At 48.2% G+C, this 15,346-nt stretch overlaps 1 protein-coding gene across 1 annotated transcript in view; it reads left to right on the top strand.

Annotated features, from left to right (window-relative positions):
- The window catches only part of Elavl1 (ELAV like RNA binding protein 1), a 36,716-nt gene extending 23,085 nt beyond the window's left edge, over positions 1-13,631 (top strand). Inside the window, exons 4-6 of the mRNA XM_047530616.1 lie at positions 3,367-3,520; positions 8,172-8,397; positions 12,099-13,631. Of these exons, the coding sequence (XP_047386572.1) occupies positions 3,367-3,520; positions 8,172-8,397; positions 12,099-12,423 (705 nt within the window). The 3' untranslated portion in view covers positions 12,424-13,631. The remainder of the gene's footprint in view (positions 1-3,366; positions 3,521-8,171; positions 8,398-12,098) is intronic.
- Positions 13,632-15,346: the final 1,715 nt, after the last annotated feature.

Here is a 15,346-nt window from a genome sequence, read left to right as displayed (position 1 = left end):
TTGTGCTGTGGGCTTTTGTCTTGTGGCAGCACTAGCACAGTCCCACCCTGCTAAGCACTCCCTTCCTGCTTCATCATGGCCCATTACCACCTTTCTCTCACCAGTTTGTTCAACATCTCATTGAGTACTTGTTTATTGAGCACCCACTGTCCAGGAAGTGACCAAAACAGATTCAGTGTCCTTGTGGAGCCAGACACCAGGGTCATAAGGATTATAGACAGTAAACAAAATAGAAAAGCCACATGTGGCAGTGGTGTGGGAGGGCTTCATTTGTGATTTCAGGTGATGAGGAAGCCAGCTGTGTAGCACCTTGCAGACAAGGCCTTAGGCAGGGCTGTGGGCCCTGTTGGGATAGTTAGTACCTCCCAGTCACATAGGCCAGATTCCTTTGCCTCCTTCTGAACCTGCTGCCCCTTGCCATTCCCTCCAGGATGAGAGGTGATTCTCTCATCCTGAAACCCTACCTCCTCTTCAGCCCTGAGTGTCTGCTTGCCGAATTCTCTGATCGTGGCAATACCTGCTGCTTGGGACCAGCCTTTTCCTTCTCCCAATCTTTGCTCCTTTGTCTGCTGGCCCTTCCCTGAGCCTCCTCCCTGTGACCTGATTTCCTGCAGCAGCTGGGCAACCACAGGACTACTGCATGTCAGGTTGAGCCTTCACAAGGTGCCCATAAACCTGGCTGATTGACATCTCATTCTTAAGACACACACCTGCTGGAGTCATTTCTCTTGCTCTGAAGCTGTTGAGAATGAGTGTCCTGTATGATATTGTCCTTTTCATCCCACCCCATAATAAGGTGCTCTCTCCAGTTCACATTGGAGGCCTGGAGGGTTCTCTTGAGACCTTCTTCATGGCATGGTTCTTTGGCTTATATAATAATCAGAACCACCTGGAAGTTATAAAATACAGGTACCCAGGACTGCTGTTGGTTTGCCCATTCTGTGTAGTGACCCTGGGAACCTTATTTTTGTCAGCCTATCAGGGAAGCACACTGACCTGGCTGAAGCAGTGCCGTTTCAGCCTGGTGGATGGACTTCTGCCCCTGCCCTTTAACTGTTCTATGATCTTGATTAACTCAGTGGCCAACCTTCATAGAGCTGTTCACTCACGGCAGGCTCTGTGCCACATGGACAAGGAGTATGCTGTGAGCTCCCCAGCTCAAGAGTGTAGCTTGCTAGGGCAGCTTTAACAGACTGCCCCAGACCAGGCAGCTCACAGCACTGGAGTCTGTAGTCTGAGGTTGAGGTATCAGCAGAACTGGTTCCTTACAAAGGCACTGGAGAAAGGTCTGTCCTGGGCACCAACTTCTGGCGATTGCTGGCAATCCTTGGTATTCCTTGGCGTGTAGAAGCATCTCCTCACTCTGCCTTTATTGTCACCTGACATAGTCCCTGTGTGTGCCTGTGCCTGAATTTCTTGTTTGTATAAGGGCCCACCCTTCTCCTGTGTGACCTCATCTTAACTATGTAGATCTGCAAGTACCTTATCTCCAAATCAGTTCACATTCTGGGACCCTGGGGAGTTAATTCTTTAAACATATGAATTGGAATTGGGGCATGGGGTACACAATTCAACCCCTTACAAAAGATTTCCTGAGAACAGAACAGGAGAGGACCAGTTGAGGCAATAAGTGTTACCAGGAGCTTCGGACAGAGGGTTCCTGGCCAAGGTGCCATGGAGCATCACCCCAAGGAGCCCACAGGGTCCATGCATACCCACTGGGTTCCAGCTGCTCTGGTACATCCTTGACTCTGAACTTGGAGAGAAGAGGAAAGTAGTTATCACAGTCCTTGAAGATATGTGTTGTCCTAGAAGTGGAATGGAAGTTTTCCCCAACATTTGGCTCCAAAAGGCCTTTCTCCTCTGGGCTTCCTCTAGAGCATGGTAGTAAGTAGTTAGTCCCTGCCTGAGCTCTGCTCCACATCAGTGGAGCCAAAGGGTTATAGTTTGGGAATGCCTGTTCCTGCTGCAAGTCCTTGATAAGCTAAGGAATGGTCCCAAGCATAGCCCAGGCTAAACAGGTCTACAAAGGGCTAGTGCCCAGCATGGGGAGGTATAGATGGCAGCTTCTTTCCAGTCTAGCCTGGTCTTGGGAAAGTGCAGAATAACTGAAGTCCCTGGGGATGAGGGAGGCTGCCTTCCTCCTTCAGCCATCCTACCCAAAGTACAGTGCCTTTCACTAAGACTTTTGGTAAAGTTGGGGGTAACTGGCAATAGCAAGAGTAGGGTGTTCTTCAGGACTGGCTGACAGTCAATCTGGATACTTGCAGCCTCTATGGAGAGGGATGCTGGGGAGGCTGTGGGCCAAGGTGAGACAGTGCTGTGTGTGCACCAACCCCCGACCCAAATCACAGGGTGGCCAAGTATACCCAGAGCTCTTTTCCCACAGGCTGAACCAAGGTGTTCTGGGCCTGGGAGCAGACAGGAAAGTTTACAGGAAATGTCCAGCATGTGTACCTCTGCTCACTCAAGGACCCTCCAGCTGCTTGAGGGGAACCCAGTGCCCTTAGTATCCTTTCTGTCCATTGTCATCTCAGAGCTCTTCTGTTCCTTGTAGTATGGTCCCAGTGGTTCTGTGCCCCTCAGACTGTTTTTTCTCCTGCATGGTTCCAAGCCTCCACCCCTTCTAAAGCACACGCTCCCTGCTTCCTCCTCACCACCCAGCCTTCTTACTTGATTGAGTGTCCTATCCTGCCAATTGCTCCTTCTCATCAGGGGTGGCCTTGGTCCCATTCCCTGCCCCTGTCCAGGGAGTACATTCAAAGTACAGAGCATTTCTGTTCTGCTCTGTGGAGTCCACAAAGCCACCAGCCTTGGCCTGGGAAAGCACTGAACACCTTTTCCAGCTGTCCCCTGCACCCCTCCAGCACAGGCATCTAATACTGAACTCATGGGCCCCTTCTGGGATTCAGTGACAAGCTTGATTGTTGGCAGGGGTAACACATTTGCTTAAGGGGCTCCCAGCTCTCTTACCTGCCACACCATAGGCTCTTTGTAGGCAGAGACCAGGACCTGTCCTCAGCACTGGTTCACTGGGCAGCACATTGAAGTGGGCATAAGGCCATGGTGGGAAAATAGGCAGCCAGTTTTAGATCCCAACCCTGCCACCCAGTGGGTGGGGCCCCTTAATCTCTCAACTTTGTGAAATATGAATGATGTTCACCTTATTGGGGTTGGCTCCTTTACGATGGCATTTAAAGGAGCCTGGCCCATGGTAGGCTGCCTGCACATGACACTGTGGGTGGCAAGCGTTTGGGATGAGAAAGTGTCCTGTGCGCTGTTCCTTAACCCCAGATTTTAGCACCCTCCCTCAGTGCCTCATCTACATACCTACCCTAATCCTAGGAAGCTGTTTTTGTTTTGAAGGTGTCATATGCTCGCCCAAGCTCAGAGGTCATCAAAGATGCCAACTTGTACATCAGTGGGCTCCCAAGGACCATGACCCAGAAGGACGTGGAGGACATGTTCTCTCGGTTCGGGCGAATCATCAACTCCCGGGTCCTTGTGGATCAGACCACAGGTACGGCAGGCAGCCTGGGACCGATGACCAGGGCTTTCCTCCAGGTCGGGGCCACATTTTCTGGGGAAGATATACTGTTTGGTTGTTAGATGTCAGTTATTCTATCAAGGGCAGAATTGAAACAAGAAAATAGTGACTTTGATTTGAGACTGAGGAAGTAAGATGGCATTTAAAGGAGCCCCCAGCATTAGGCCAGTGTTTTCTGGTGTAAACACTAAGAAATCCTGGCACCTTTTCTTAGGCATCCAAAGTTAGGCCTGCAAATGAGGTAGAAAGATTGCTCCTGGGGCTGGGGATATAGTTCAGTTGGTAGAGTGCTTGCCTCTCAAGCACAAGACCCTGGGTTTAATCCCTAGCACCACAAAAAAAAAAAAAAAAGACTGCTGCTAACTCAGCTGTCCTAATGCAGGCAGATGGTGTGACATGGTTGGCTGATTCAGAGGCCCTTTCTCAGGCTCCCTGATTGGGTTGCCCCACTCCAGGAGTACATATGAAGCACAGAGTACAAGGGCAGTGAGTTTCTTGCTGGCAGTCCTGGCCACTTGGTGGTCCTTGCTAGGCCATTTCATCACAGGTCTTGGGCCTCTGAGTTGAATGTGAAGCCATCAGGCACAGAGAAGCTTAGAACTTGCACACAGATGCCCATGGCAGTTCCATCCTGACTGTACACCTGACTGCCTGCCCCACTGGTTTAAAGATGGGCACCAGGATGTTCTCTGCCAGGCCCCATATGTGGCCCCATCTGTGGGACAAGGACTCAGGCCACTCCTGCTGTAGACTTCCTCCACTCTCTTCCCAGCAGGAATGGGATTTGCTGACAGACCACAAAGGAAGATTCTCTGCTCATAGGGCTCAGCAAAGCCTGCTGAGTCATCCCTGGTTGAGTTTTACATTCTTCCTGCAGACTGTGCCCACCACTGCTTGACTGTGGTGTCCAGGTACACTGGGTAGGTGGGCTCCAGAAATCCCAGCTCTTAGGCAACCTTCCTCTTAAGACACTAGCAGTGCCCTCGAAGGCTGAACAGGACAGACCCATGAGAACCTTTGCTCTTCTGTAGTGTACAAGCAGGGCCTTCCTGCCTGTGACAGTTGGTGCTGGAAGTTCACATGCTGAGCCACATCCTTCTGAAATTTTTGCTGTGGGGCAGGTGCCCTTGTCAGCTAATCCCCCGTCTCCTGCCTAGAGGTGGCAGTTCTGCCTGGTGAGCTGCTGTACTATAATCCTGGGCTGGGGCTGTCAAATTGAGGTTTGCTTTGGATTTCCTTTCATTCTGCCCTTGCCCTGGAGTGGATGGGGACAGCTGTTTACTTGGTGGGATCCCTGGCCTGTACCAGAAGAGTTTCCTGAGGTCCCTGAAATACCCCTTACTTAACTTTCAAGTGCCAGTTAAGAGAGGATCTAGTTAGCTGGCCCTTGTGCACAGGGTTAGTCCCACCCCACCCCACATCATAGCATATAAGTGGGGCGACCAGTTGGCACACAGGCTGCTCTACTGTGGCGTGTCATTGTCCAGCCGTGGTTCAGCACTACTCCTTTTAATGAAGCAGACTCTCTCTCAAGTGGAGCACTCCGCCACTGAGAATACACTCCCAACCACCTGACTTTCTCAGGGGCTCCCCTCAACATCTTGAGCACACACATACCCAGCAGTACCAGAAGTGGTCACTGCAGACAACTTCCTCATCTGTGCCTTTTTCCCCTCTGCAAGGGAATTGTCTCCCAGGGTATTCACAGTACCTCAATATTGTCTCCCACAGTTGGCTGTGAACCTCAAGGTGGTGCATAGGACCCTTGCTCTCTCCCGTGGACTTCATTGCCATACTTAGCCAGTTTAGCAAAGGGAACTAGTACTTCTGCCTACACTTTTGCCAGGCAAGGAAGGTATCCCAGATATCTCCCACTTCACAGCCCCTCCCCCAGGAATGTGAACCTCAAGGAGGCTGCTGCCCAGTGCTACTTGCACTGGGGACAGAGCCTGCTCTTGCTGAGTCCTTGTAAGGCCCAAGGGGGAGGGGAGAGGAGGGTGTAGCAGGTGAGTTTGTGTCGAGTTCACCTTCAGATGACATGCTTTTGAAGAAAGAAACTGGGACATTCTCTTAGTAATCTTCACATCCTAGCTGGGCACAGTGACCCACACTGGTAGTCCCAGGGGCTCAGGAGGCTGAAGCAGGAGGATCTCAAGTTCAAGGTAACTTAGCAAGGCCCTAAGCAACTTAGTGAGACCATGTCTCAAAATAAAAAGGGCTGGGGATGTGGCTCAGTGGTTAAGTGCTTCTGGGTTCAATCCCTGGTACAAAAAGAAAAGAATCTTTACATCCTGAGCCAATTTTATTTCTTTCTTTGCTTCTTTATCCAAAATTAATTGTGAACTTTATTAGTTCACTTATCTGAAGATTGTGCCATTTCTAGGTCTCTGCTCTTTATCCTAAAAACACAAGAAAAAATAAAAATGCAGAGCCATCCTCAAAATCTACCCTTGCTGGATGCAGTGATGCATGCCTGTAATCCCAGCTACTTGGAAGGGTGAGGCAAGACCATTGTCATTGGAGGCCAGCCTGGGCAATTTAACCAGACCTGGTCTCAAAATGAAGGGCTGGGGTTGTAACTCAGTAGTCAAGCATCCCTGGGTTCAACCCCCAGGACTGAAGAAAAAAAGTATCTATACCTTCATCGAATAATTTAATGAATTTTTGTTCCCCTACATGAAGTGCTATTCTCTTTTTCAGGTTTTCTTTGTTTGCTCTGGGCAGTTTTCATTCGAAAGCCATTGTACAAAACCTGAAGGCATCTCTGTTTAAGAACTAGCAGCTACAGCTTTCCATCATATTTGCCTAAAGTTAGATTTGTCTGTAGGTTTCCAGGACTGAATAAACTCTTGTTTATGCTGCATAAGGGTAAATAAAAACAGTTGCTGCCAAGTGTGTTGTTTTCAGGGACTCCTTCTGACCTGAAGTTTGAAAATGAGCTCAGGACCTAAAATTTTCCTGGCATACAGGCCTATTGCTAGGTCTGACCTTACTAAGACAGTGAGTGCCTCTGGGTGTGTGGGTTTTTAGTGCATGTTTAAAGATTTATGGTGCCAAGCCTGGGGCAGCTTTGAGGCCACTGTGCAGGGGAGCTCTGGCCCAGGATCAGGAGGAAAGTCCCATTTGGAGAGTTGGGGTGTCTGTGGTACCCCACAGTTGTAAAGAAAGAGCCCTTGGCCTGTGGGTCCCTGTCAGTGTGCTCACATGGGGCTCAGTGTTGCAATTGTGAGGGCAATTGACCTTCCTGGATCCCACAAGAAGGGTGCCAAGAGTTGGGGAGCAAACTTGGGGTGGGTTGGTAGTATGCTTTTTCAGCAGATTACCTAAGGCCCCAGGCTGTCCTGCTTTGGTCATCGTCCTTCACCATGTGCTGAAAGGAAGAAACCACATCTTAGCCTTTGGTGGTCTTAGGAATGAGGGTGCTTAGCTAAGTTGGGGCAGCCTCTCCCACCAGGCTACACCCATGATTTCAACCTGTAGATGTCACTCAAGCCCTACATCCGTCACATCTCCCCACAGTGTGGTCTTGACCTTGACCTCGACCTCATTATTCTCCCCAGAAGGAGCCAGTGGACTGCTGGCTTCTCCTTTCAGCACATCCAGACTCACTCCATTCCTCAAGTCCTTCAGAGGATGGGATCTACTTGTTTTTTCCTCCCCAGGACTATAGAGTATGGATGGGCAAGGGGTAAAGGATGACTGAGATCTCCTCCACCCAATTGACTTGGCATCTCATACCCCAGCTAGGTAGATGCTGTTTCAGCAGTCAGGCCTCATGTCTCAGGCCGCTTTGTTGAGGGACTGTGTTCCAGCCTAGGACCTGCCTTCAGATAGCTGGAGACCTTTCCCACTCAAAGGGGGCCCCAGTGGTGACTCCTGACCCAGTGGGTGGGCTCTGCTCTGTTGTATACGCATGGGAAGTATTCTGCCAAGAGGACAAGTGGCCCCATCTGCTTCTTGGAGGTCCCAGAGCCTGAGAGAGAGTTTGCAAGGGGTAAGATGACTGGGAAGAAAGAGCTGGGGAGAGGGTTGGTTCCAGGACCCCACGCCTTCCTGGGGTGAAGGAGAAGGTGTGCAGGCTGAACCAGGCACCAAGCCACTGATAGTGCCTTCAGAGCAGGTTGGGAAGAAACATACCCACACACTCCCTTAGCTTGTTGTTCACAGCAGACCCATGAGGACAGAGACCCAGAGCCAGGCAGGAGTTCTCATACCTGCCCCTGCCCCTCGCCACACCTGGCTGCCCCCACCTCCTCACATGTCTATGCACCCACACTGGTGGGCACTTGGCAGCTCAATAGTGACAGTGGATGTCGTATCTCTTCTGATGTTGCTTTTTTTAAAAAGTAGGTTCAGGTGTCTGTTTGGGATGTCTGTCACCAAAATATCTTTTGGCAATAAGACTGTGGAGTCCTTCTTCAATTTGGAAGTCTGAAACCTTTTATTAGTCATTGTTTATTTTCTTTAATCCATTTATTTGCTTTTGTGTTTAGGTTTAATTTTTATTTCATTAACCAGACGTCCAGTTTAAACCACAGTAGACTGACTTGACTTTTGCTTTTCAGTTTTAAAAGTCCTTGCATTTTTTTCCCCCTAACTCCATTTTTGTTGGTTTGTTAAAAAGGTTTGTCCAGAGGGGTTGCGTTTATCCGGTTTGACAAACGGTCGGAAGCAGAAGAGGCAATTACCAGTTTCAATGGTCATAAACCCCCAGGTTCCTCCGAGCCCATCACAGTGAAGTTTGCAGCCAATCCCAACCAGAACAAAAACGTGGCGCTCCTCTCGCAGCTGTACCACTCGCCTGCGAGGCGGTTCGGAGGCCCTGTGCATCACCAGGCGCAAAGGTTCAGGTGGGTCTGGAGGTTGGCGCTCTGGCTCTCTGTTCTGGGCCAGCTACACTCTTTCAAACTACACATAGCCCTGCTGGGTGGGTGACCCTACAAGCTGGGAGATGCTGGAATGCTAGGCTGATCCTCGTAGACAGTTGCACCTGAGGATCATTTTCTAGTTCTGCCCCATCTTCATAAAAAATGCATCTATACAGCTGGGTGTGGTGGCACACACCTATAATCTCAGCTGCTCAGGAGGCTGAGGCAGGAGGATCACAAGTTCAAAGCCAGCCTGGATAGCTTAGTGAGAGCCTGTCTCAAAATAAAAAATAAAAAAGGCCGGAGTCTAGCTCATGTTAAAGTGCTTTTAGGTTCAATCACTACCGCTGCTCCCCATCAAAAAAAAATCCGTACAAAATCCATTAAGCCATTTACAGTCGCCCCTTGGTATCCATAGGGGATTGGTTCCAGGGCAAATACCCTCAGATACCAAAACCCAAGAAGCTTACTATATAAATGGTATAGCATTTGCATAGAATCTATGTACATCTTTCTGTATACTTCAGATCATCTTCAGATGACTTATGATACTTGATATGATATAAATGTACTTAAATAGTTGTTGTACTATATTGTATTGTTTAGGGAACCTAGGACAAGAAACAAGTCTGTGTGTTCAGTACAGATCAATATTTTCTTGATCTGACATTTCCAATCTACAGCTGCTTGCATCTGTGAATACAGAGGGCTGACCATATTTCCTTTGGGGCATTGCCTTTTGCTGGAATTGAAAGTATGGCACCAGCCCCCACCAGCCCCTGGGAGGGCAAGTGGCTAGTGCTCCAGTGCAGTTTCCAGTAACACGGGAATGGAGCCATGAGTTTAAAAGATTCTTCTGTATCTGTGGGGCAAAAAATACCCCTTGAGGTGTTCTCAGATGAGAACCATTCTTGGTTCAGAGATAGTTTTGGGGGTTTGTTTTGTTCTGCTGTGCTGGGGATGGATCCCAGGGCCATGAGCTTGCTAGGCTGTACCACTGAGCCACACCTCCAGCCCCATCCAGAGTTTTTAAACTGGTTTCAGATATTCTGTGGCCCTGAGGCAAAATTTCCCATGCATCTACCTTGTTTTCAAATTGGAGAGCCTAATTTAAGGGCCACTGTTTGTTTATTTGTTTTTTTGTCAGAAAGTCAAGAAGTGGCACAGGGCTTCTCTTAGGTGTGGTAGGTTTTCTTGGTGATTTTGCAGATTTCTCACTATTGTGGCAGGCAGTGAGGTTGGGTAGACCCTGCTCACTTGCACACATGCCACCTTGAGAGGTGTCATTTTCACAGTGGAGTTATAGCATTCCCACCCTGACTCCGTCTGAAACTGGTCTGTCTCAGCCTCCTGGTTCACAGACAAGGACTGGGGAAGTGTCTTTGGACAGAAGCTAGGTTTTAAAATTGGACTCTTAGCAGTCCATAGCACAAGCAGTGACGCTTCTAAAAATGTGGAGTGTGTAGCCAGTAGTGTCAGGAGCTCTGCAGCATCTGGAGAACGAGGGAAGGCTGGAGGAGGAAAAGGGGACTTGGGTCACAGTCAGAAGAATTGGAAAAGAGAGGAAACTGGGAAACAGCATTGCTGATCCAGCAGGAGCGTGATGGAACAGTCAGAGACGTGATGGCTAGAGAGGAGAGGAAGGGGCAAGCGGGGGAGTAGGGAGTGGAGGAGGAAGAGCTGCACCACAGAAGGCAGACTGAGATAAGGGTGGAAGAAAACCCCACAAGAGCAAGGAATTGGAGTTAGGTCCAGGGGCATCCAGAAAAGCCCCAAGATCAAGTCAGGATCAGATCTCCTATCCCCTCAAAGACAAGAATGGGGAGGGGAGACTTTCACACCTGTCAGGGTCAAAGAAACCAGCTCTCATCAGCAGGAGAAAGACCAGCCAACAAAGATAGTTCATCAGAATGAGAGTCGTTTGAATTAAAGATGGTAAAGTAGAACGTCAGATTATTTTTTAGTGTATAGTGGTTCCTCAGTATCCATGGAGTTTGGTTCCAGGGCAACCCTTAGATGCTCAAGTCCCTTATACAGAATGGCACAGTATTTGTATAGAACCTCTGTACATCCTCCTGTACTTCATTCAGATCCTCTCTCGATGGCTTAGAATACCTCATATCATGTAAACGCTACATAACAATTGTACTGTCTGTCTGGTTAGGGCATGGTGTGCAGGAAGGTCTGCACAAGGGCAGGGCAGACGCCATTGTTTCCATCTGCCTATCTCCTTCACTCGCTGTCGGTTGGATCACGGGTGGAGAACCCATGGATAGGGAGGGCAGATGGTAATAATTGTGTGAAAATGCAGGGGACTCTCATGACTCAGGACTGTACAGTTGGCACCTCTTTCCAGTTCTCATTCAAAACCCACTTGGCTTAGTGTCCCATAGACACCTGGGTGCCTTTTCTTACCTTGTATCAGTCACACTGTGGTCTCACTGTGGTCCCAGACAGCCTTGGGACTACCAGAAGGCCATCAGAGACATTTATTCAACTCAGATATCCTAGTGTGGGCTGTTTAACTTACTTTCTTTCTTCTTATATTGAAAATAATCCTTGGGCTAGTGAGCTACACCTCCAGGGCCAGTCACTCTTCTTTTGTGTCTCTCAAGAGGGTGACTGTTCAATAGCGCCTGAGGCACCCTGCCTTTCCTCCAGTGGGGCCTGCAGGGAGCAGGCTTGGGTTGCTGGGGCCCATGCTGGAAGCCCAGTGTTATTTCGGAGCAGGCGAGACTTCTCAAGTTGCGCTGTCAGCTTCACAGATGCTGTATTATACCTGACTGTTCTTAAATTGGCCCTAAGTCCATCACTTTTTAAATTTTAGGTGAGAGGGCAGCACAGCTACACTAACAGTTTTATTATCTATCTTAATCCTTAATGCAGTGTCCACATGTTTTCAGGCTTATTTTTTATTAAAAGTGTTGCTGGGGAAAGGGTTCCACGTATTGGTCAAGTCAGGTGACCTGTGGTTGCTGGTGTCCCTCCTGGTTCCACCCTTGACTCTTGAGTTCACAGCCTTTGGTTGTTCGGCTGGTTCTTGGGGGGTGAGTGAAGCCAGCCTAGAGCTTTGTGTAGGAAGTTCTTGTGTCCTGCAAGTGGCCTCTCACAGGGTTGTGCTCTAACCAGAGATGGCCATGAAACTTGGGAGAGGAGTCCTGATGAGGGGAGTGTGCAAAGGTGGAAAACTCCTCAGGTTCACATACACGTGTATGCAGATAGCACAAAGGAATTCCCCCATCGGGATGGCAAAGTCAGGCTCCTACAGAGAGCTTTCACTTTCATAGGAGGATGTGGAAGAGGCGCCCATAATTTAAAATTCAGGAATAGCTAAACAGGCCCCCCAACACACACACAGGGAGGAGTGGAAGGCGCTGCCGCTGGAGGTCACTGACTGGGCTCCGAAGTTGATGCCCCGCAGAGCAGAGATTCCACACTTCCACTGAGACACTGAGTTCTTCTTGGTTTGATTGGGGGGCGGGGGGAGTCATTTTTAACACACACAGTGCCCCAGCCTTGAGCATCTCGTGCTTGGAGGAACCCAGCTGCGTAGAATAGGAAGGGGCCCAGTGCTCCAGAGCGCCTGAGCTCTCTGTCCCTATCCTGGTCGCCCCCCACCCTCCTGCGTTCTCGCGCTAGCCTGCATTGACCTTGACCTGAACGTTGTGCTCTCTGTTTGCTAGGTTCTCCCCTATGGGTGTAGATCACATGAGTGGGCTTTCTGGTGTCAATGTCCCAGGAAACGCTTCTTCAGGCTGGTGCATCTTCATCTACAACCTTGGGCAAGACGCTGATGAGGGGATCCTCTGGCAGATGTTTGGCCCCTTTGGCGCAGTCACCAATGTGAAAGTGATTCGTGATTTCAACACCAACAAGTGCAAAGGGTTTGGTTTTGTGACCATGACAAACTATGAAGAAGCTGCAATGGCCATAGCAAGTCTGAATGGCTACCGCCTGGGGGACAAAATCTTACAGGTTTCCTTCAAAACCAACAAGTCCCACAAATAACTCGCTCATGCTTTTTTTGTACGGAATAGATAATTAAGAGTGAAGAAGTTGAAACTTTTTTGTTAGTGTACAACTCATTTTGCGCCAATTTTCACCAAGTGTTTGTCTTAGTCTAAATGAGAAGTGAAAAGGTTTTTATACTCTGGGATGCAACCGACATGTTCAAATGTTTGAAATCCCACAATGTTAGACCAATTTTAAGTTTCTTAAGTTATTTCCTTTAAAATATATATTAAACAGAAACCTAAGTAGACTGCGTTGACTAACCAGTCCCTCTGGATGGTGGTGAAACTGAAGCATGCTTTACTTCTAAGACTGTCTAACACTCGTTTCATTTGATGTCTCCACAAACTGGATTAAAAAACATGATCTTTTAGTTTTAGTTTTTAATCTAAAGATGTTAGACAGATGCCGAGTGTGCGTTTTCTCAACTGCTTCAACATTTTAAGCAATGTATGCTTTGGTTGACAGGAAATTGCTTTCCCAAGCAGGTCCCTCTGCCACCTCCTGCTCACTCAGTTTTGGGCTCTGCCAAGTGGTCCTGGGAGTGGCAGCGGGCCAGTCCAACGTGGGCCACCACCAGGGAGGGGAGGGTCCCACATGTCAGGCCAGGCTGGGCCCTCCAGAGAAGGACACAAAGGTGTTTCATAAGCCCGGGCACCAATGGGAATGGACCAAAGAGTTTCAGGGAAACTCCAGTATATTCCAGAGTCAGACCTGAGCTCCAGGCACGCCTGAAAATGTGTCGCTGCTCTGACATCCCGAATTTCTGTCCACACATTGCATGCACAGTGCCCCACACATCAGATACTATTGTTCACAACGATTTCTCCAGTTTCCAAGAGCATTTAACATAGCTTGAATACATAAGATAGCTCTATTTTTTAATAACACATAAACATTTGAGCATTGTATTTCTCGCATCCCTCCTTGTGAGTGCTAGACTTTTTTCTATCTTAGTCGAATTTTGTTTTGGAATTTTGCTTTCATATGGACACTCAGCAGAAAAGTACTTACTTCTTGCCAGTTATCTATTAACAAAAACCTTTGATTTGTAGTTTTAAAGATTAACCCTCAAAATTCTCTTCATAACTGCCTTGACATTTTGGGTTGTTCTGTTCTGTTAATTTTCTTTTGCTTTTTTGTGTTTTTTGTTTGTTTTTACTTTTGCATTTAAGACCATTAAATTTGATTTTGTTTTGCTCGAATTTTGTTTTGTTTTTTGTTTTACCTTTTCTTTCTTTTTGGCTAGGGAAGGCACAGACAGCCCAGCATGCAGGGAGGAGTCATAAGATCTTAAGAAACAAACACTTGCCTCAAAGAGAAAGAATTTCTGAATCCAAGACTCAGGAATGGGTAGTCATGGATTGGTGGTTCTTAATCCGGAATCCAGTAGGAAGGGTCCGAGGGAAGGCCTGTGGAGTAAACAAGGCCTGGTCCCCGCAGCTCCTCAGGAATGTGGTCTGATTTTATAAGTAAATAGTGTGTGGAGAGAATCCAAACCAGGATAACTCAGTATCTGCAGCTTTTAACCTTGACATGAGTCTGAAACATGTAATGACAGGCTGGTTTTTAGTTCTTTGATGTCATGGAATGACAGCATTATTTATCTATTTATTTATTTATCTAGCTACTTATTTATTTAAGTGGAAAGTTGAGTGACAGCCATAGCCATCTCCAGAGCAGGTCAGCATTTCTAGAAGCCCTTGGACAGTTTGAGGCTGTCTGTCCCCGACCCCCTTTCCTTGATCCCTCACAGAGGGGCTTGTGTGCTTTGTGCTCACAAATCCAAGAGGTTGCTCTGCACCCAGGCCTTGTCTCCTCCCCAGAAACTTCCCTTCTCACTCTAAGCCAGTCCACGGCCTCTTCATGGAACCCAGAACCAAGGCCCATTGCCCAGCTTCCACACAAAGAGGGTCCCTGCTCTGTTGCCCCAGAGCACTCCTCCCCATGGGACCAGAATGTTTTCCTGGAAAAATGGGCTTTCAGGTTCCTCTGGCCAACATCCCGTGAGGGAAGGTGGGATTCCTGATCCCAGAACCTCACCTGCAGGCCCCTCACTCCCGCACATTCCTGCCAGCCTTAGTTAGCGTCCCACCCCTGGAGAGAACTCGTCTTAAGCTGAAACTGTGAAGAGGTGATGAGCCAGCAGCCAGAGCCTCCACTGCTCTCCTCCCTGCCCTCCTGCTTGGACTGTAGCGACCATTCTGATGCTGGGACACGTGAGAGGGAACTGTGGAGTGTGTGAGCCTTTGGGAGTCACCTGGAATTTCTCATTACCGTGAAATTCTTACTTCTTCACCGTTTGAACAGTCTTCTAATAAAAACCCTGAGGCATTTCTCTGGGAGTTTTCATGTGCCAGTGTGTGGAAGGAGCTAGCTTTTGAAATGGCACTCCCGAAAAGCAATTTTCACTCCCACCAAGGTACTAGATGCTGGTCCTGGGCTCTGAGAGTTTGCTGAATCTTATCTAGGCCCATTTGCAAAGGGAAAAGCCCTCTTTTTAAAAGTCACCCGGGAGCTGGGCTGTAGCTCAGTGGTACAGCTCTCTCCTGGCATATGTGAGGCCCCAACTTCCATCCCTGGTTCCCCTGCCAAAAAAGAAAAAGTTCCAACACAAAAGAAACTATTTCTTAAAAATATTTACATAGATTCATCATATTTGTATGGAGCAAAAATGAGTGCTCTCCTTTGGGAGAAATTTGGGAATTTTAATGAAAAAATAAGATAATGTTAGTTTATCAAAAATTTGGTTTAATAAATACCAAAGAGGCTTTGATTGAATTTCCTTTTGACCTATGTAACTTCCCATGGCAGTTCTTAAACCTTCAGCAGCTCCAAATTTGTGAACCTGATTCTGGTTGGATTATTCATGTCTCCGCTGCGTGGCTTTGCCTGATCTATCTTTCCATTGTAATGTGCC

The sequence above is a fragment of the Sciurus carolinensis genome, chromosome 17 (assembly GCF_902686445.1).
Source record: "Sciurus carolinensis chromosome 17, mSciCar1.2, whole genome shotgun sequence".
Taxonomy (NCBI): domain Eukaryota; kingdom Metazoa; phylum Chordata; class Mammalia; order Rodentia; family Sciuridae; genus Sciurus; species Sciurus carolinensis.
This window is presented reverse-complemented; position numbering and strand designations above follow the sequence as displayed.